At 37.4% G+C, this 21,038-nt stretch overlaps 1 protein-coding gene across 1 annotated transcript in view; it reads right to left on the reverse strand.

Annotated features, from left to right (window-relative positions):
* Positions 1–12,552, reverse strand: part of LOC117801753 — a 179,565-nt gene extending 167,013 nt beyond the window's left edge. Inside the window, exon 1 of the mRNA XM_034657233.1 lies at positions 12,454–12,552. Within this exon, the coding sequence (XP_034513124.1) occupies positions 12,454–12,552 (99 nt within the window). The remainder of the gene's footprint in view (positions 1–12,453) is intronic.
* Between the last annotated feature and the right edge of the window lie 8,486 nt (positions 12,553–21,038).

Genomic DNA, 21,038 nt, shown 5'->3' on the forward strand with positions numbered 1-21,038 from the left:
CTCTTACCACCGTTTGCAAACTGTTCACATGAAACTGAGGATCCTTTCATGTTTATTAAACTCCACAAGATTTGTCCACCTTTGAACAGTTGGAATGGAAGGAGTTACTTTCAAGAAGTGTGTTTTCAAAGACAGCAGGACGGGAAGGACTGGGCAGCCGCCTGGTGAGCAAAACACTAAGAGTTCCGTTGTCATCTCGACCTCGGTGACCCCTTCACTTCACTTCCCTCAGCTGCAAAAACACAGAAAGCTGCATTACCCTTGCTTATGCGTGGACATGAAAAGGAAACCGGGCAACAAAAACGAGGGGAGGTCAGATTTGGCCGCGAAGTCTTGTGTGAAGAGGAGAGTTGAGGATCAGAGGACCTGTGCACCGTTCTCTGCTCTCAGGACAATGTGACCACCACGAGGCAACACTTTCGTGTCTTCGTCACATAATGGCCACAATCACAACCACAACAAAGTGAATTGCAGACTTTTTAAGGGAGGAGTACTTCCATAAGTACTCTAAAATATAAATAAATGCTGAATTAATTTGATATAATTATCAAATAAATAACAGAATGAGCTCTGACCTCATACTTCATTTTTCTAGGTTTGAATAGGAACCAAATGAATTTTTAGTCTTAATGCAAATGTCCTTTAGTCAAAGGAGTTTTAAGATTTTACTCAATAGGGAAAGAGATTACCAAAAAGCCAAAGAGCTTCCTAAGGGACATTAGTTATTGGGTATCAATCTTTAAAAACAAAGCTGTGTTAATACACTGAAGTGAATCAGAACCCAGTAGACTGTTCTGTCAAATGATTCTAGAAACAAAAAACGTTTACTCAGCTATGATTGGAATTTTGGGAAAGACAAATATGAAACATATGCTGTTTTTTCTGATGCTAATAGTTTGTAGTGATGTGTTCAAAATTATGTTAAGGCTTTTAAAAAGATGCCACTAAAAAAATGTAGCAATTACCTTTAACTTGAAAATACCTACTACCTAACAATTAGCTAGCATTATTGTCATTTTTCAAACTCAAGGATTTTTAATGACTCTAGCAAATCAACAGCCTAAAATCCATATCTTTATATGTGCTGTCAATTCCAACATACAACACCTAAAGTCAGTATGAGTTAGGAATAGTATCTGAGGAAGCTTAGAAATGCCACACAAATACTTTCAACTTATCTGCCTCTTTTCTTGATCAGACACTACAAAATGCCATGCACTTACTGACTATTCCTTCTGAATATTAATAATAATGTTATCAAAATATTATATACTATTCAATAATCAAAAACATAATCTTGTTTTATTCTCCTAACTGCATGAAGGCTGCAACGTTTTCCATACAGACGGTCTTCACATTATATGGGCATTTGGACACGAAATCGTTTTCAGAAAGTGTTGAAGTGACTTGAAGTCCAAGCAGGGATGAAAGGGAAGTGCCTGTGAGTTTTACCCACACTGTAGTTCTCTTTTCCTTGCTGAGCTGCTTGCTCTCTCATAGCAAATGAAATTATGTGGAGAGTGAATGAAATAGTAAATGTGTATTGTGACTTTAAAAGGGGGGTTGGGGGATAACAGAAAACCACTCGTGGGAAGTAGAAACTGTAACAGAGAATTGGAATGCAAAAACACAGAAAAAAACAATTGCCTTACTGAACTCAAACATTATATCTTTTACTACAGTAATTACATAAACTGAAATCATAACCTAATTTTTGCCTAATTATACCTTATAATATAAGATACAATTATAATTGAATTTATGCCATGGTTAAGTGATGACTGTTTCACTCTAGGCTGTATCATCCGGGCTACTCTGAGGCACTTACTCCCAATCAATGTTAACTCCATATGAAAGGAAGAAAAGTCTTCGGTAGTCTGTTCATGCAATCATCCTCAATTGAGTGAGATAAATGGTAATTGGCAAATGTTTGATACGGTAGCCAAGTGTGGGATACCAAAACAATGGAGCTTATATCTGTGAAATGTTCCTGTTATGCCATTGAATTAATAAAAACTTAGGCACAATTTTTAAAACTATATATGAAACTTAAAACGTCATTGATTCATGGAGCTGTAGGGACAGCTCATGATCACTTCTAACCAAAATAGCAAAGCATCTTTTCTACTACTTCAGCCAAATTGGCTTTTAACCAAAATTAGCTAAAGCTTTTTTTCTATTATTCACCCACTGGCATCAAGGAAGTAAGGAAGCTGATATTTCTGGGGCGCCTGGGTGGCTCAGAAGGTTAAGCATCTGCCTTTGGCTCAGGTCATGATCTCAGGGTCCTGGGATCGAGCCCCGCACCAGGTTCCCTGCTCAGCGGGGAGCCTGTTTCTCCTTCTCCCTCTACTGTTCTCCCTGTTTCCCCTGCTTGTGCTCTCTCGCTCTGTCAAAAAAATAAATAAAATCTTTAAAAAAAAAAAAAGGAAGCTAATATTTCTGGCATCTTCTTTTTTATAGGCACTTTTAAGTACTTTCTCATTTAGTCCTTACAATAATCATATGAGTCAGCTTTTCTTATTTTTATTTTTCAAATGCGAAAACAGAGACACACACAATTTTCCTATGTAGAGGACAAGGAAGTGATCAAAATTCATTTAGCTTAAAGAAATTTTAAGGTAAAAATACTGAGAAAGTGTGATAAAAAGATAATTATAAAGTGGTATTGTTTTTTTCTGTATTTTCCCCAATTTGTGAGTGATTTCATAATGCAAGTCACATCACCTAAATAAGGGTCAGCAGCTGTTTACAAAGCAGTTAGTATATTTCAGAATCAGATCAGTGCAAGGAAAGACTGACCACTCCTTACGGATAACTACATTTGAAATGATGTTCTGTATCATTCACTAGTGCCATCTGAATCAGTTTTTTAACAACAGAGGCCCTGTGAATTCTCTAGAATATTTTAAAACCTGTTTTATTTGTTAATTTTTTAAATCACATTGATGATAATCTCAAAGTCATTAATTGCATGAGCACCAACACTGCCTTTTGTTCTGGTCTTGGTGCCCACATCTCCTCATATGTAAGCTCTACTGATACACTTCCTAGTACAGACAATGGGAAAGCAGAAACCAACAGAAGACTTAACTGATGTGTTCACACAAAGTGAAAGGCAAATGAAATCAAGATATACTGTATACATGAAGTTTCCTGAAAAGAGAGAAAGGCCTGGGAGAATTTATATACCATGCAATACAAGGAAATACAGACATGCTAAATATTTTTTAATATACAATAGGAATCAGAATTATACCCTAATAAGCAGCATTTTAGTTTCAGGAAAAGAAATCATCTGTCATATTAAATTAAATAAAATGCATTATGAGGTATTTATTACACACACACAAAACCACTTCAGGAATAATTTAACAACACATGAGCAACTCAAGCATTGAAAACTGCAGGACACTGATGCAAGAAATTAAAGAAGGACAAATTTGGAAGACTTTTAAGCTACTGATTTCAAGACTTACTAGAGCAATTACAGTAATTAAGATATTGGTGAAAGTGAGAACAGATAAGTAGATCAAAGTAATAGACTAGAAAGTCTACAAATAGACCCACGTATATATGATTGACAGATTTTCAAGAGAGATAGGAAGGTAATTCAACAGGAAAAGGATAGTGTTTTCAACAGTCCTGAAGCAACAAGGTCTCAGTTTAGGACCAACTATCCTCATTGCTCACATCATACTATGCAAAAATATTAACTTAAAATGGATCACATATACAAACATAAAAAGACCTCATCAAATTTAAAAGCATATCCTCTTAGAAAGACACCATTATGAAAATGAAAATGCAAGCCACAGTCTAGGAGAAAATACCTGTAATTTACATATCTGACAAAGCACATGTATCCTGAATATACACAGAAATCTTACAACTCAAGAGTAAAATAAAATAACATATTTTAAAAGGCAAGACTTTGAATAAATATTTCATAAAGATATATGAGTAGCCAAACAAGAACATGAAAAGATGCTCAACATAGCTAATGATTGAAGAAATACAAATTGAAACCACAATATGATATCATTCCACTCTTACAAAATAGGTAAAATTTAAAAGGCAGACAATACCAAGTGCTGACAAGGAGGCAGAGCAATAAAAATCTCAAATATTACTGGTAAAAGTGTAAAGTTATATAAGAATTTTAGAGAACTCTTTGGCAATTTCTTATAGAGTCAAACATCACCTATCATGTTACTCAATAATAAGTAAAACACCGATATCTAAAAAAAGATTTGTAAGTCGAAGTTTATACCAGTTTTATTGAAAATAACAGCTTGAAACAATGCAAATGCTCACCAACTGTTGAATGGACAAAGAAGTAATGGTACATGCATACAATGGAACTCCGCTCATGAATTAAAGAGTCAGGTTACAGACATACACAACATGGATGAATCTCAAAAATATTATGCTCTCCAAGAACCCAGATACAAAAATGTGGATATTGTGTGAAATTCTAGAACAGGCAAAATTAATCTATAGTGGCAGAATGCAGGTGAGTGATTGCCTGGGTAGGGCGGGTAGGGAGGAATTAACTACAAAGGGACGGGAGGGAACTTTTTTTGATAATGAAAATGTTCTATATCTTGATTGATTTTGTGTTTTCACAGGTACATATGTCTGTCAAAACTCATGTACACTTAATACAAGTGCAATTTATTGCATAGAGATTATTCCTCAATAAACTGTATTTAGAAAAACAAAACAGCACCCTGAATAAAGTAGATACAGAATGTCCCCGAGACTTGTTTTCTTGGTCAGAACTGGAATAATGTGTCATGGTTGAAAACTGCCTTCTAGTCCCCCCTTATAGAACTTTTTGTTATAATTGTTTTATCACCCATTTGCCAGAGTCTAAAATGTTTTTATGCCCCACCTTTAAGGCAAATCAACAACAATGGCGAGGACCTGTTGGCCCCTGTTGATGCCAGCGTTTACTTCTGCAGCTTTGGTTTAGGAGGGATAGAAAGAGAGCCTGAGAATTAAAAGGCCACAGATTCCAAAGGAAATACTGATGATTCTATAGTCACGGGGCCATATAACCACAGGAACTGGTTTTAAACGTGTCTGATCCACCAGCGACAGTTATAACGTAATGGTTAACACAATCGGTTTTAAATCTGTCTACTTGGTTGGTGACAATTCATTTCAGCGAATATCTCTCTATAACCAAGAAAAATCAGGCTCTCAGAATGCCATCACCCTCCCGATTCCATTAGCAACATGCTTCTGTGATTGACGTCACCCCACTCGCGCCTCTATAACCGGTACAACCCAACGCAAAATCTTTCTCAAGACTGTCAAGCTAAGGCCCTACAAAGTTATGCCCACCCAGCAGAGCTCTTCCCGGTGTGTGCTGCAGTTTGGGCAATCACATTGCTCATATTGAGCAAGACAGTGAGTCTTACCCTTGGCCAATTCCCAGATCCTATTTACAGATGAAGAAAATGAGGCAGGAAGAAATTAAAGAAAAAATTTTAAATAAATTAATTTATATTAATTAATAAAGAAAAATGTTTTTAATATAACTAATGATTATATAACTAATATAATCCAGTAGGAACTAAATGCCCGTCTACTGAGAGGAGATCTGGCAGTCTCCTCTAGCAGTCACATACGTACACGTGCACACACGTGCTCAGACATAATGGATAAAATTTTTTTTAAATAATATTCACTCTATAAATTAGTTCCAAGGTTACTCAACCTTTTCTTATTTAGGCATAAAGAATCTAAAGATGAATAATATGCCTCCTAGTACCAACGGGGTCACAGTTTTGTGAAGGAGACATGCGAGTAAGAAATAATAGCAAAGTAATAAGATAAATAGAAACCAGGTAAACCAGATTTGTTCTAGACTCATTGTTTATTAGCAATATAATGCTGAATAAGTTACCTGTCATCTCAGAGTGTCAATTTTCTTACCCATAAAATGCAAACAATAAAACAGACTTTGAAAGAGTATTGGGGAATTTGAAGATTCATAATAAAATAGCTAAAAATCACAGAGACAGAAAAAAAAAATCGTTGCTATTCTCATTTTGTCAACACCATCATTCCTAATAAAATAGGTAGGAAGTGTTTTGTTAACAGACATGAGAGAATGGTTGCAATTTTGAAAAGAAGGTAATATATGGTATGGGCTGACAAACCAGATGAGTAGCAATAATTTGAGTGGAAAGAAAGCCTGAGGGGGGAGTGGGAGGTAGTAATGAAAGCATCCCAGGCAGTGGCTACAGGACACACAAAACCCCAGAAGTACAAATAAGTGTAAGGAGTATTTACAGGATCCACGCTCTCCACTAGGCACTGTGCTCTCATTAATATAGTACCCCATTCCCTGCCTAAAACAATCCGAAGAGGTAGGTGCTTCAGTACTGCCATTGTACAGATGAGAAAACAGGAGCACAGAAAGATACTGTACCTTACCCAAAGTCACAAGACTATTCTGTCGGAGGCCTGGGAATTAAACCTGAGTAAAACATGATAGCTAAAATTCTAATCCATCATACGATAATATGATAAAGAATGTATTTTAAGGTATACACTACTTTATATAAATTTCAGAACTATCTATGTCAGTTAAGTTTTTCAGAAGCCAATGAAAGCATTTAGAAAGCTAGCATATTAAAAAATTTAACAAATCCTTAACTTCTTTTGCAATACAATTAAATAATTATGTGTGTTAGGTACAAAACACAGTATAAAAATTTGGGTGTGCACAAAATGCAATTTTATTTTTCTATGCCTTAGTTTATTTTCTGTAATAAGCTTCTAAGTAGTCAGATCACAAAAATTTAATATTCATTAAATATCTATATCACTGGGGTGGGTGGGTAGGAGATGCTGGGCATCTGGCCCTTGTATTACATTCTATTCACGCTGGCATTTCCTGGGGTTAGCTGAAAAATTCATAAGTCATTTTCCATCAATTTCTGTCCAATTTCTGCTAAGTCATTGGTCCCTCCCATTCAAGAGGCCTCTTTCACGCATCCTCTCTCGAGGCTACCTCCCACGTCTTTTCGGGCATGTAGGACCATTCCGCTGCTCCTCATCTCACAAGTCACAGAGACTTGCAAGATGAGAGGCTACGATCTCTCATCACTTTCTTGCTCCTCTTCGTTTCAGGGTATGTTTCTATTTCTCAGGTACTAACCTAGGGTGTGAACAAAGTGTGTGTTGTCATCGTTTGAACAGAGATGTTTGTCCACTTGAATTCATTTTACCTTTTTCCTGGACCAATATTCCATCCTCCCTTGCTGAGAGAGGTGACCATATAACTGAGTTTTAACCAATGGGACATACAAGCAGAGATCATATGGGCCAGTTCCAGCCTACCCCCAAACCTTCCACACAGGCTCTTCTATGTTCTTCCTCCCTCTGTTGTCAGGACACAGACAGGAAAGGCCCTAGAAGCTGCAGAGATACAAGCTGTACAAGCTAGAAAGGGCCTTGCTTCCTAAATGAGAGTCATAACCTGGAACACCCATGAGGACTGCTACTGATCAAGAAATGAACTTCTGTTGGAGATGCCTGGGCGGTTCAGTCTGCTAAGGTCAGACTCTTGATTTCAGCTCAGATCATGATCTCAGCATCATGAGATGGAGCCTTGTGTCAGCCTCCATGCTCAGCAGGCAGTCTGCTTGTCTCCCTCTCCCTCTGCCCTTGCTCTCTCTCTCAAATAAATAAATAAATCTTTTTTTAAAAAAAAAAGCATTATGTTTTTGTCTAGCCATTACTTTATTAAGTCTAGATTACTAGTTTAAATCTGTTTTGTACCATAGGCTAGTGTATCCTAACTAATACATAGAGCCATCTGATTAATATGCTAAACGGTGGTTTCTATTCTGTAATGCTGATGTCACCACGGGGTGTTGGGAAAGAGAATACAGGTATCACTTGTACTCCAATCCCTCAAACTTATCCGGAATGTCTGAATGAACCCCTGAGTTCCTCCAGGACAAGGAGCCATCCCTTTTCCTAAAGGACTCCTGTTATTTATCCACTCATTTCTTCTCTATCTTATTCCGCTCTCCTCCCTGCCCTCCAGCTCCAAGAACCTTTATTATTTCAATGGGCAGGTAGAAAGTTTTGGGTTACTCATCAAATACTCCTTTTTTAAAAAAAATCATTGAACACTACATCGGGGGCGCCTGGGTGGCTCAGTCATTAACCATCTGACTTCAGCTCAGGGTTTGATCCCAGGGTCCTGGGATCGAGCCCCACATCAGGCTCCTCCACTGGGAGCCTGCTTCTTCCTCTCCCACTCCCCCTGCTTGTGTTCCCTCTCTCACTGGCTGTCTCTCTCTCTGTCAAATAAATAAATAAAATCTTAAAAAAAAATTGTTGAACACAACATCAAAAATTAATGATGTACTATATGCTGGCTAAATGAACATGATAAAATTAAAAAATAAATAAAAATGATGTTGAAGAGATTAAAAGATCATAATTGATTAAATACTTTGGAAATAAGTAAGGAAATAAAAATAATGTTCTAGTTGATTGAGAGAGTATAAAAATTAACAAAGGTGAGAGAATCTCTATTCATAATTCCAAATATTAACCCATAATATTTGCAGTTTTTTGTCAAATAAATCACACACCTAAGAAGTGCATTATCTCTTAGGGTCTTGGTGATAGACTTGAGCTCTACCCAGAATGTGGGGAACTGTGATATTTGAAAATTATTATTTTTTGATAGTGAGGAATTTGGTCAATGAACACATGTTTACGGAATACCTACTATATATAACAGTCACTGTTCTAGTTATTGAAATCTTCAGAAGTACAAATATTTGTAGTGAAAAACCAACAATCTCTATTTTATTTCAAAATACAAGTAGCCCATAGAGATACCCTCCCTCCTTCAAGCATGACCCACACTGAAAGGGTAGAGCAAAACAGACCATGGCAAGTTTTTATAATTTTCCACAGATGTTTTTATAAATTCATTTAAGGTGCACCTGGAAATATCTAGGTATGCTGAGATGTAACAATATGAGTGTATTATTATTACTTGCATTACATCTAGAAAACAGAACCCCTCAAGTCCAGTTCTTGACTTGTGACACATTTTCTTTTCTCCCCATCCTCTGCAGAAGTACACCTGAAGTTTTGTGGTGTAGGACTCAGATATCTAAAAAAATTGCTAACTGCCTCAAATTCTCTTAAGGCCAGCCTCACTCCTTAAACTTGAGTAAGGGAGCACACATTCAAACTGTATACTTGACACATGCTTGGACAAACCCTAGTTTGCTGATTAAATATGCAGAGCAAATTCCAACACTGGTCCAAGGTGATATATTGGGTGTTAAGTTTCCTAAAATAATTGTTTTATTGATTTCTCAGTCATGAATCTCTCTTGGTATTAAACATCAATCCATACTGTGCAAATTCTCAACCCAGCTGGCTAAGCTAAGAGAGCGAGAAATGAAAAACAGATATGATTCTCATGTTTTATTACATGAAAATTGTGACTTCAATGATGGAACACTGGAGAACTGAAGGACAGGGGATTTTTAGGTTTCTGGGGAACTTCCTTCTTCCAAAAACAACTTGATTGGCATGGGTTGGGATATTTTGAGGTTATGAGCTGTGGGTTAAAATAAAAGCTCAGGGCTCACAAGTCTGGTAAAACCATGAAGTTCTCTTTTAAATGGAATTTCTGGCAACACCAAGATTTGTATTGCTTTTACCTGGAATCATAATGAGGGAAGTCAAATTTGCAAATAGGTATAGAAAAAAGAAAATAAACAAATAACACTTGTTTATCCCGTAACCAAGCAGGCAGGCAATAACCCTGGTGCCAGGTCTGCCCAGCACTTAAGCAAGAATCCTGGAGAAAGTTTCGGTGAGCCACTACTATTGCGTTAGCCAGTTTCTCCCCAAAGATTTGGGCATTTCCATCCCATTGTCCCAAGAGAGGGCCTAGGGGTAAGTCTGCATATTTGTGGACAATATGGCCACGGTTGGGAAATACCGTTGTGAGAACATGCTGGTTACAACAGCCAATGTACAGTTTCACCATATTCAGTCAAATTCATCCCTGTCTCCTGTCTCTCACTTCCCCCCCCCCACTTTCTAAATGATTTCCTTTCCATCCTACTCCCATGTGGCTCAAGCCTCCTTTCTTTTTCTTTAATACCTTTACAACTAATCACTAAAAAACTCATTCTCAATTTGGAAAGATGGGTTAGAGGAACTTTTCCCTATTTCTCCTACTAAATACAGCTAAATATTCTGGATACTATATATAACAAAAGAAGGCTCTGAATGGTGGAAAGAAGAAGACAAACTGGCTAAAGACTGTGAACCCAAGGAATGATACCACGGTGAGATCCCTGGGTTTTCTTTCTGCTTCCTATGCCCCAGACTTGCAACTGAGAAAGCCAGCAAGCAGGAAATGCTAATGGGCACAGACAACTAAGCCTCAGCCAGTCTACTTTTCTCTGCCCAAAGCACCAGGAAAGGGGCATCTTAGACAGTCACAACTCAACACCAAACAAATGCCACAGAAAAAACTGCCACCCCCATGCCAACCCCACACCTCTGGGTCAGCACAGGCTGACTGAAATGTCTGGACTTCCATCCTGACCCTGTTGGTTTGGTGTTGGAGAAGACTGAGTGGGAAATCCATCTCCTTCCAGCACTAATGAGTTCCACCCTACTCTGCAGGTGTCAGTCAACTCTGGACTTCTACCCCCAACACTGTGGTAATAAAGTACCCCTCCCCCCCATGCTTCAGTGATGTCAGATGAGGACTAGCAGAGAGTCAGAACCTTTAGCACTTTTAAAAATTAGAAAATGAAAAATAATCTATAATCCTTCTAGACAGATCCAATATCATGTGGTTTTTGATATTATAAAACTGTAATTTCAAATGCATTTAAATAAAAAAGAATCATGGATTACAAACCAATAAATAATAGATAATCTATATCAATCAAATACAGTAGAGAGAATAATTGGGTTCGAGTCTTGTCTACTCAACTTCCTCAAAATGTATTGGAACATGTTCATTATTTTTTTCATAACATGTTGTTCACTAATTCTTTTATTCATTAATAAAGCTTATTTGGTTTTTTCTCCCTTCATAAAATATATCATCTTCCAAATGGTGGAAAGCCAAAATTTTGCTTTCACATCTTTTTTACTGTCGGTGTCCCCAAAGCAGTACACATTAAATTATTTACCTTGCTATTATTCTTGTGCTTGAATTGTCAGAATTGTATAATTTAGTAAGAATAGAATAAAAATTTAACTTTAGCTCTAAAGTAGCATCTTTTGTTTTATTTTTAGTATTGATTTTCTTGTTTCTTTGAGTTAATAAATTAGTATTTTCCAGAGTTACCCAGGTATTATTGAAGTGATGGTTTTAGTTGAATGGATAGAATTGGTGTCTATTAGGAGAGTCATACAACCTCACTGCAGAGACCATATCGGTGGGGATCATATCTTAATAAAGAAAACTAAAGCATATGTGTGGTCACAACCAATCCTTGTCATTATGCCATGAAAGCCATAGGATTTGTGATCAAAGCAATGGGCTTATCCTGAACTGGGATATAACCTCTGGTTGAACCTTTCAGATTTTTATTTTAAGGGATGATACACTACATTTTGACCATATTACCTGCCTCTAAGACCCATCTGCCTAATTATATGAAAGAGATTAAAATTATTGTCAGCAAGAAAAAAAAAAACAAAAAAAACAAAACCTTAGCACTGCTCAGAGGTAATGAAGCCACCTCTATCCTTGCCTCACATATCCGTAGAGGCCACGTAGGAAACAATAAGCAGGCATTCTAGACAAGAGAGGTATTGGCAAAAGTTGAGTGGAAAACCTGAATTTTCACCCTAATCCATAAGTACTAAAGTACCCTTCAATAATCCGCCCCCCTGCATCCAACTAGGGTGTCAACAGAGGCCTGGTGGGAAACGTGGATTTCTACCTTCTCCCAGCATTACTAAAGAGGTACTCATATCCCTTGCCAGTGTTAGAGAAGGCTACGACAAAAGATTTATATAAGATCCAGTTTCATAACATAATATTCACAATGTTCAGGATATAATCACAAATCACTCTTCATACCAAGAACCAGGAAAATCTCAACTTGAATGAGAAGACAGTCAATAGATGTCAATAGCAAGATGGCACAGATGTTGGAATTATCTGACCAAGAATTTAGTATCATTCTTAGTTAGCAGATTTACTGTAAACATTAGTTTCTCAGTGAAGTGGGAAGCTCACTTAAAATAAGTCTAACGAAATACAATTCACATGTAATGAAATGTATTTGTAAAAATGGTCACTCACTAACAACAACCATAAGGAAGTTAATGACAGCAATTAATGATGGCATTTGACAAAATGAGACTGGAATATAGGTTAAAATATTAAGAAACGGTAATAAAGTATCCATGTTTTACCTCATCTACACAAATTATTATCAAATCATTGTCCACTGAATTATATGGATTGGGGTTCATTTGTCCATAAGCACTAACTTCCATATTCTCTTTCACCATCCCTCCCAACCCTGCTTTTAAATTCCATAATCACTTCCAAGTGACTATCTAATTGTTTATAAATTAGAATTATTCAGACATAGTCAAACACAATTATGAATATTATTTTTTTGAGAATGGAACCTAACGAAGATTAGGCTCTCCAGAGAAACAGAATCAATAGGATCTATCTATCTATCTATCTTTCTATCTATTATCTATCATCTATCTTTCCATCTATCTTTATCTATACATCTACATGTCCATAACTATTTCTATATGTTGAGAGAAGGAGAGAAAAAAAAGAGAGAGATTGATTCATTATGAAGAATTAGCTCACACAATCATGGAGGCTGAGAAGTCCCACTATCTGCTGTCGGCAGGCTGGAGACCCAGGGTAGCTGATGACGTAGTTTAGTCAGAGTACAAAGGCTTGAGAACCAGGGCAATGTGTGGTGTAAGTTCCAACCAGAGGGCGGGAGAAAACCGATGTCTCAGTTCAGCAGTCAGGCAGAAGGGACAAGCTATCCCTTCTTTCACCTCTTTCGTCCTAGTCAATGGATTGGATGATGCACATCCATGCTGGGGACAGCGATCTGTTCTACTGAGTCTAAGACTTCAAATGCTAATGTCATCTCGAACCACTTTCACAGACCCACCCAGAAATAATGCTTAGCCAAAAATCTGCGCATGTTCTAGTCAGGATGATACACAACACAAAAGACAAGTGGGCCACAAACTTTAAGTTAAATAGTTAATTTTGTATTTGTTCCAAACTACTTTCCTTCCTTAAAGAGTTTTCTGTACCTAGTTCTTTGAAAAACAAGCCCCAAATTATTTCATTGAATTTGATAACCTTTAAGATACCATTTCACTATAAATAGTATTCCTCTCTCTCTCCTTTTATAGTCAAATTTTATTGAGTCTTTATTTATGAAATAATGTCATGATTCAGAAGTAATACAAGGCTTTTTATAGGTTGTTTTTCCCTCTAAGATAAGACTATAAAAGTTCTCATAAACTTCTCCACTCTTAAAAGCAAGAGTTGGCAGACCCTGCTAGGGTTTCAAAACCATTGGATAGCTTCAATTGCATGGTCGTTTGTCTTAACATGATATCTTTCACCTGGTTTTTAATCTCAAGAGAAAAAAATTGTAGATGACTAAATTTTTCATTTAAACAAATATAAAAAGATAAATTTATCATTCTCCACTTTTATCAGTTTTATTTGGAGTTTTGTAAATCTCAGGGATGGGTCCTGTAATGAAAAAGAAGGACATTCAACCTGAATATAAAATAAAAGAAGGAAGGAAGGAAGAAATGAAGGAAGGAAGAAAGAAGGGAGGAAGGAAGGGAGGGAGTCAGTTCTTTTCTTGTGTAGCAGCTCTAACATATTACCATATTTGTAAGGAATTGTTTCTTGTCTTATAAAACAAATAAGACCATATAACTGAACCAACTAACTGTGAATAAAGTTCTTGAAAGCTGCCCAAAACACAGAAAATGGAACTTTTCTACCCTGGACTCAGTCATATTACAGAGTTTTCTCTGGTAGAGTATACTGATTATAATTCTTTCCAAATTAGCAAACCACAAAAATGTAGGAAGCAGAAAATTACTTGCAAGCAAAATGAAACCAGTTTTTATAGTAATTAAAAGATGAGGAGTTTGGGAGGGATTAATTTAAAGAGGGCAAATCTATACTACTTAATTAGATAACAACACTGTTACAGAAACTACAGAAACCAGCATGTGCTAAGCAGCCCATACTCCACTCTCTGGTATCCGAGACATCCCCCCTTACAGCTATACAGTTTAGATGGAAATATGCGGTGCAAACACTTTGGCTTTACCCATGCTGTATTTCCTTTCTGCTTAAATTATTAATGATTATGGGAATCGTGGGAATTGGGAATTCATGAGAATTGGGGAACATGGTAGTGATGTCTAGAAACTCTTAAACCTTTATGAATTAACTTTGAGATAAGGCTAATCCTTACGTTGGTAGGTAAACTCTGGAAATCTTAGCACAAAATTAAGAACTTACAAAACTTTCTTTCGGATCTTTGGATTAGTCGTATTTCTGTGTAACATCTTGGGAAATAGCAAACCTCAGCTCCAATCAAGTTCTCTGATTGGTTCTGCAGTCACCTCAAAACAAACTCTGGACAATGAGGATTCGGAACATTACGAGGGTAGGATGAAATGCCGGGATTTCCAGAAAAAGGCCTGGGGGAGGTGGCAGCTGTCTGAAGTTCTAATAATGTTCAGACCCACTCGGGCAGGAGTTAGTTTTCCTGCAGATGATATCGAGAATCTGTTACTTTATAGTAAGTTCCAAGAGTCCCAGAGTCATAAAGAGTAAATTGTTAGTTGGCCCACCTGTTGAGCACTGCCATGTCGCTTCAACAGCTTTTAAGAATCATTTCTGAAAGTAGAATTGGAACAATTTTATGGGAGTTAAATGACATTAGAGAAAGCAAAGTCAAAACAGAAATCCTTATGGAACGGCTTTTACATACTGCTTTACAGTTTACAACATGTTGTACAAGCAGCCTTAGCCAATGGCCTATTTATTCCCATCCAATCATGTTGGATGGGATACAATTCCATGTCTAGATGAATCAACAGTACATAAAAATCAGCTTGGCCTTCACCATGCAAATACAATCTGAACTCAATTTTTAAGAAACCACAGATTTTCCCCTTAGGGAATGGACCGTTTGTGGGCAGTCTGTCTCCCTTATAAGAAAATTATTCTCCAACGGAGCATTTTCACAGACTAAAACTAAGAATTCCAGTATTTTCCTTGCATAAATGTACCTAAATATTTCAAAAGAATATTTCAAAACTTAAACGTGATTTTTTTTTTTTTTTTTTTTTTTGCTAAACACCTATATGAAGCTCTATGTAAAATTCTACTCGAGGACTGATTGCTCTGATTGGATAAATTAATGGACTCCAAGTTTTAAAAAATCCTGTGCTTTTACTTAGGAAAAAGGAAACAATCTTACTGATCTTGTGCCGGTGATCCATTGATTACGTCTCATTTCCAAATCCATCTGCCATCGCCCTACTTATGATATTGGAGATGGATCCCATAAACATGTCCCTTTTCTCAGGTGACACAATGATAAATGTTGTCAGCAGATGGCTAGAAAGAACACTGCAGGAAAAGAGAGGCTTGTTCCACTGTGTTTTTCTCTGCTTGCTCCTGTGCTGCATGATATCCAGCAGTGCGTAAGACACCCAGTGGTGTCCCCTCTCCACCACTGAGTTCTGCTGCATGGCACTTCCCCGTGGAGAACTTCCTCTAGCATTTCAGAGGGCAGCTTCCCAGCAAATTCCATGAAGTAATACTTCCCTATGGACACTTTTCCAAGCACCTGGAAGGCGGCTTTCTGGCAATTTCTGCTGGCGTTGTACCTCAGAGAACCTCACCATCAAATGGGTTATGGCCATAGTCATAACCACTCCATTGGAGGGGAAGAGTCTCTCTTTCAGATTTGTTCCCTTGTGCTTTGCCTCTCCGGCTTATAGGTAACGGCTTTTCCCTGTATCTGTTCTTCTATTATTCTTCAGTTTTTTCTGTGGCAAGTAACCGGGATTGATTATAGTTATTCTTCATATTAAAGTTTCTTTGTTAAAATTATGCGATTCCTCTCTCCTTATTGGACCCTGAATGATGACCCAGTTTTTAATTCAATAGTACCTGCCAATATAAGCATGAAATTGTTTCCAAAAAAATCATGGCATAATAACATAGAAAATCTAAAACACTATCTTAAAAAAATATGATCCCACAGTTATTCTTTAAGTAGACATTATTTTTAAAGTATCCACTTACTGCCAACATAAATATACCATTTAATAGAATAAATATTATCAAACTAATTTGTTGATCTCTGCTGTTTGAAAAAAAATTTCATTTAGAGGAAATGCTGCTGAAATATCTACACAGGTATTGATTAGTTAAAACGCCAAATGAAATGAGATAGACTCTGTGCTTTTAAAAAGAAGTAGATTTGCTTACATGTTAGATTATATAACTTAAAATACTTCTGAACCTGCCAGAATAGAAGGCTACCAATGCTATCACTAATGGAGACATTTTAAAGCACATGGAGCAAAGGAATTGGGATAATATTTAGAGATATTAAGGACAACTTTTGCCTTTAGCCAAATAAATATGTAGGTTAACATTTCTTTTCATAATTTTCCCATTAAAAGGTGCACTCTCTCCCTCTCCTCCAGGTGCAGAATACTGTCAAGACGTCAGAATTTAGTTTTGTAACTTCTTGTAGATTTAAGGTTATTTAGTTGCAAGCAACAGAAACTTACATTATCCAATTTAAGCAAGTATGAAATTGACTTTAATGTTATTGGGCAGTTTACAATATTAGCAGGAAGTCGGGTTCTGGGAAGTCTGAGGGTCAGGCTCTGGAGAGGCTTGGACCAAGGGCTTCTCTGGAGTTCCAGGCAGCAGGCATACTCGATCATCCTGTCAGGATACCTGCAAGAAGTAATGAGTTACGAACACTCTTCTGTCCTTAAGTCTCTCTACTCAAAAGTCAAAGTCCTCAGGATGGAAGCCCAGTTTCTCCAGCTTAGTCATATGCCCATTCCTTGCTTGGAAGAGAGAGCATTGTGATCTTTCAGTCTCACCAAAACGACACAAATTGGGAGAGTTAATTAACTCAATGGAAATTAGAATGACATTAGCTGAAATAGGATGAAAGAATACTGGAAGCTCAAAAATCTTTTTCACTATATACAACATCAAGGTTAAGTCTCTCATTCCTTAAGCATCACAGCTAACAGAAAAGTGATAGATGAAATACACTCCAATAGTAATTGACTATAATAGTTCACAGTCTAGTAAACTGAGTTCCTTGTGGGCTATCTATGTTAAAAGAGTAAGATGACAATCCACAAAAAACCACCAAAGGGACAAACCTAATTTGCATGTTGCTCATGCATGCTTCATCCAGCCAATAACATCAGACATGATAATATGGCATCCATGACTAGAATGTTCTCTCTTCTCCAAGAAGGATAAAGGAGGTCTGATGACCACTGAATTTTTTTCACGGTCCTTAGGACCCACTCGAGAAAGACGCTCAAATGATCACAAAGAGTCCCTGAGTGTATTAGATTCCTGTACTTAGTCTAACAAGTTACCACAAATTTGGTGACTTCAACTGACAGAAATTTATTCTCCTACATGTGTTGGGGCCAGAAGTACAATGTCAGTTTCCCTGGGCTGAAATCAAGGTGTTGGCAAGTCTGTGCTTCCTCTAGAAGCTCTTGGGGAGTATCCATTCCTTGCCTCTTCCAGCTGCTGGTGGTTACTGCTATTCCTTTGCTGTGGTCCCATCACTCTGCATCCATCTTTACACGGTCTTCTCCTTTTCTGTCTTCTCTTCTTCTGTCTCAATTTCCTTCTCCCTCTCTCATAAGGACACTTGTGATTGCATCTAAAATTCATTCACATAATCCAGAATAATCTCCAATGTCACGATCCTTAATTTAAGCACATATGCAAAGACTCTATTCCCTTATAAGGTAGCATTGGTATGTTCTAGGGATTAGGACCTGATATCTGTGGGTGGCCAATATTTAGCCTACTACACTGAGCATCACCTAGAGAGCTTTGACTTTTGTCTAATAATGTAATAGGTGAATGACTCCAGGCTATTTTCCTTGGTGAGAGGATGAATGTGTTCTATACTGGAAAGAAAAAGATGGATTATGAAGCAGCTGCCCCACTAGCATCTAGATGTAGTCTTGCGACTAGTGATGTTCAATGAAAAATGACTGGAGGAGCGCCTGGGTGGCACAGCGGTTAAGCATCTGCCTTCGGCTCAGGGCGTGATCCCGGCGTTGTGGGATCGAGCCCCACATCAGGCTCTTTCGCTATGAGCCTGCTTCTTCCTCTCCCACTCCCCCTGCTTGTGTTCCCTCCCTTGCTGGCTGTCTCTATCTCTGTCAAATAAATAAATAAAATCTTTAAAAAAAAAGAAAAGAAAAGAAAAGAAAAGAAAAGAAAAGAAAAGAAAAGAAAAGAAAAGAAAAGAAAAATGACTGGAAATGATTGACATATGTCATTCTGGGCCAAAGATACTAAAAAGCTAGTATACCTCCACAACAGTTTCTTTTCCTTTCTGCTGGCTGGCTGAAGACTATGAAAAGTGAATCATTGAGACACAAAAAGAAAGAACTGAGTCCTCAATGATTATGCAGGTGAAAAATAGCTGCCAGTATATCCCAAACAGGAAAAATACAAAAAATATACACCTGGAAATATTGTCGTGAAAATGTAAACACCAAACAAATAAAGAAGATTTTAAAAACATCAGAAAGAAAAGGCAGACCACCTACAAAGGCATGAAGATTGATGGATGATAGACAGATTAATGATAGAATTTTCAACATTAACAAGGGAAGGCAGAATATACCAGAAAGACAAAATGTGAGGAGAAAATACATCAACCAAGAATTGTGTATCCAGCCAAATTCCGTTATTAGAACAAGGGTAAAGACATTTTAGAAATCAAAATCTCTGAATGTTTATCACCTTAATGAGAGGAACTTCAGACGTACTTCAAAAAGAAGAAAATTATTAGAGGATGACAATTGGAACATAAGAAATATTGAACAAATACAATGATTAATGTGCCTATAAATATAAAATAACTTGCCTATATAAATTATTAATGATAATATCTACTTTTAAAAATTAAAAAAAAAGGAATAGAACTAAACGACTAGGTAGCTACACCACAGGAGTTGCAAGGCTGTTACAGTCGTAGTTAAGTCATCAGCCAGTTTAATTTGTACACTCGAAATTTAGATTCTACCACAGGTTACAGCAAAGATCTGGCTGGGGATGCTTGTTAAAAGAAATAACCAAGGAAACTACTTACTGTTATGAAATGAATTTACTTTCATTCAACAAATTAAGCAATCAATCAATTAAGCAAACAAGCCATGACAGCTGATAGACTGGGAAGGGATGTACTACATTATGTTCATTATTTGACCAGACATTCCATCTCCTTCAGCTATTGTTTATTTCCAGCTGATCTTTTGTTCACAAGTATTCTCTACCCAAACAGAAGTAGGTGGTCATAATAACCTCACATAAATGTCTTCAGCAAGATCAGTGCATTCTGGAGACAGGCAGGGAGTCTAGTGTTGTTCTTGTCTGTTGGGTGTCAGGCTAAGCACTTTATGCTAACTAGGGACTTAGGCATATTTGATATGCCCTTTCATGGACTGGTTAAAAATTAACATCAACCTTACCAGTGCCTTTATATTCAGAATAAATTAGATGTATACAACAGATCTTACTTGTTTACAAATTTTCTATCAGGTATTTATCGGTATCAATTTTTTCAGAACTCTGGAGATTAATCAATCAAAAGTTTTCCATTCATGGTGGAGGAGATTTCTATCAGAGGATGCACCTCACAAGAAGTACCTATAAAACTTGGACTATCACAGAAAGGCAATGGAGAGGGACGTGAGGCAGACAGAACAGGATGTGCAGTATACCCTCAAGGGAAGGTAGTGGAGCAATTAGAAGGACGCACTTTTAGCCTAAAGTTAATTGCAGTCCTTGAGGCCATCCAGCGGTAGTGGGGGCACTTGTAAAAAATCACACTGTATTTCTGGCTGAGAACAGCCAGAAAACTGATACCAGGAAAATAGCACTGAAGTGAGAAAAGACTCTGGGAAGGAAAGAGACAGCAAAAGAACATAAAATCCATATCTCTAACCTCTGAACAAACTCAAAATGGCCCTCTCCTCTTATGTGTTCTGCTGGACAAATTCCAGCAATCTCAGCCTCTGTGCCTTCTAATTTCTGCCTTCTCAATTTACCAAGACCATCGTACACCGCTTGATTTTCTTTTTGTGAGAGATTAGGTCTTCGTAGATCTTTCCTGGCCCGGACATACCATAGCCTTGCCCGTGTGCCTGACCTTCTACACCCCCAGGACTTTGTCAGAGCTTTTTAAAACCTCATATAAACATCTTATTCTCCAAATCGCCCTTTTATGTTTTGGGGCAGGCTCTTGTTTGCCCCACCTGTTATCACCACCTCAGTCAGCTACCTGGATGTTAAATAATTGTCACTGTTCTTCAAAAATGCTCTGGGCATAGGACCTTTCCCACTGAGCAAAGTCTGAGTCAGTTCAACTAAAGATAAATCCTTTGAAGTGGACTTTCCAGGTAGCTGCCAGACAGGTGAAGTAGTAATATTTATCTTGGGATGAGGCTTTTGGAGAGTACCAAACCCATTCTGCCCCCTTCAGCAGTTACTTAGCCCCTGGTTTTCAAGGCTACTATGGAGTGGGAGGAGGGGGATGGGAATAGGGCAGGTTAAAATGCCACGAGCTCATTCTTCTTACCTAGATTGTCATTTTTGATGAATATACATTCCTCAGATTGTTACAATCCTTTGATTAATTTCCAGAGTGCTAAAAAAAAAAAAAGTTGGTTTT

The sequence above is a fragment of the Ailuropoda melanoleuca genome, chromosome 1, assembly GCF_002007445.2.
Source record: "Ailuropoda melanoleuca isolate Jingjing chromosome 1, ASM200744v2, whole genome shotgun sequence".
Taxonomy (NCBI): domain Eukaryota; kingdom Metazoa; phylum Chordata; class Mammalia; order Carnivora; family Ursidae; genus Ailuropoda; species Ailuropoda melanoleuca.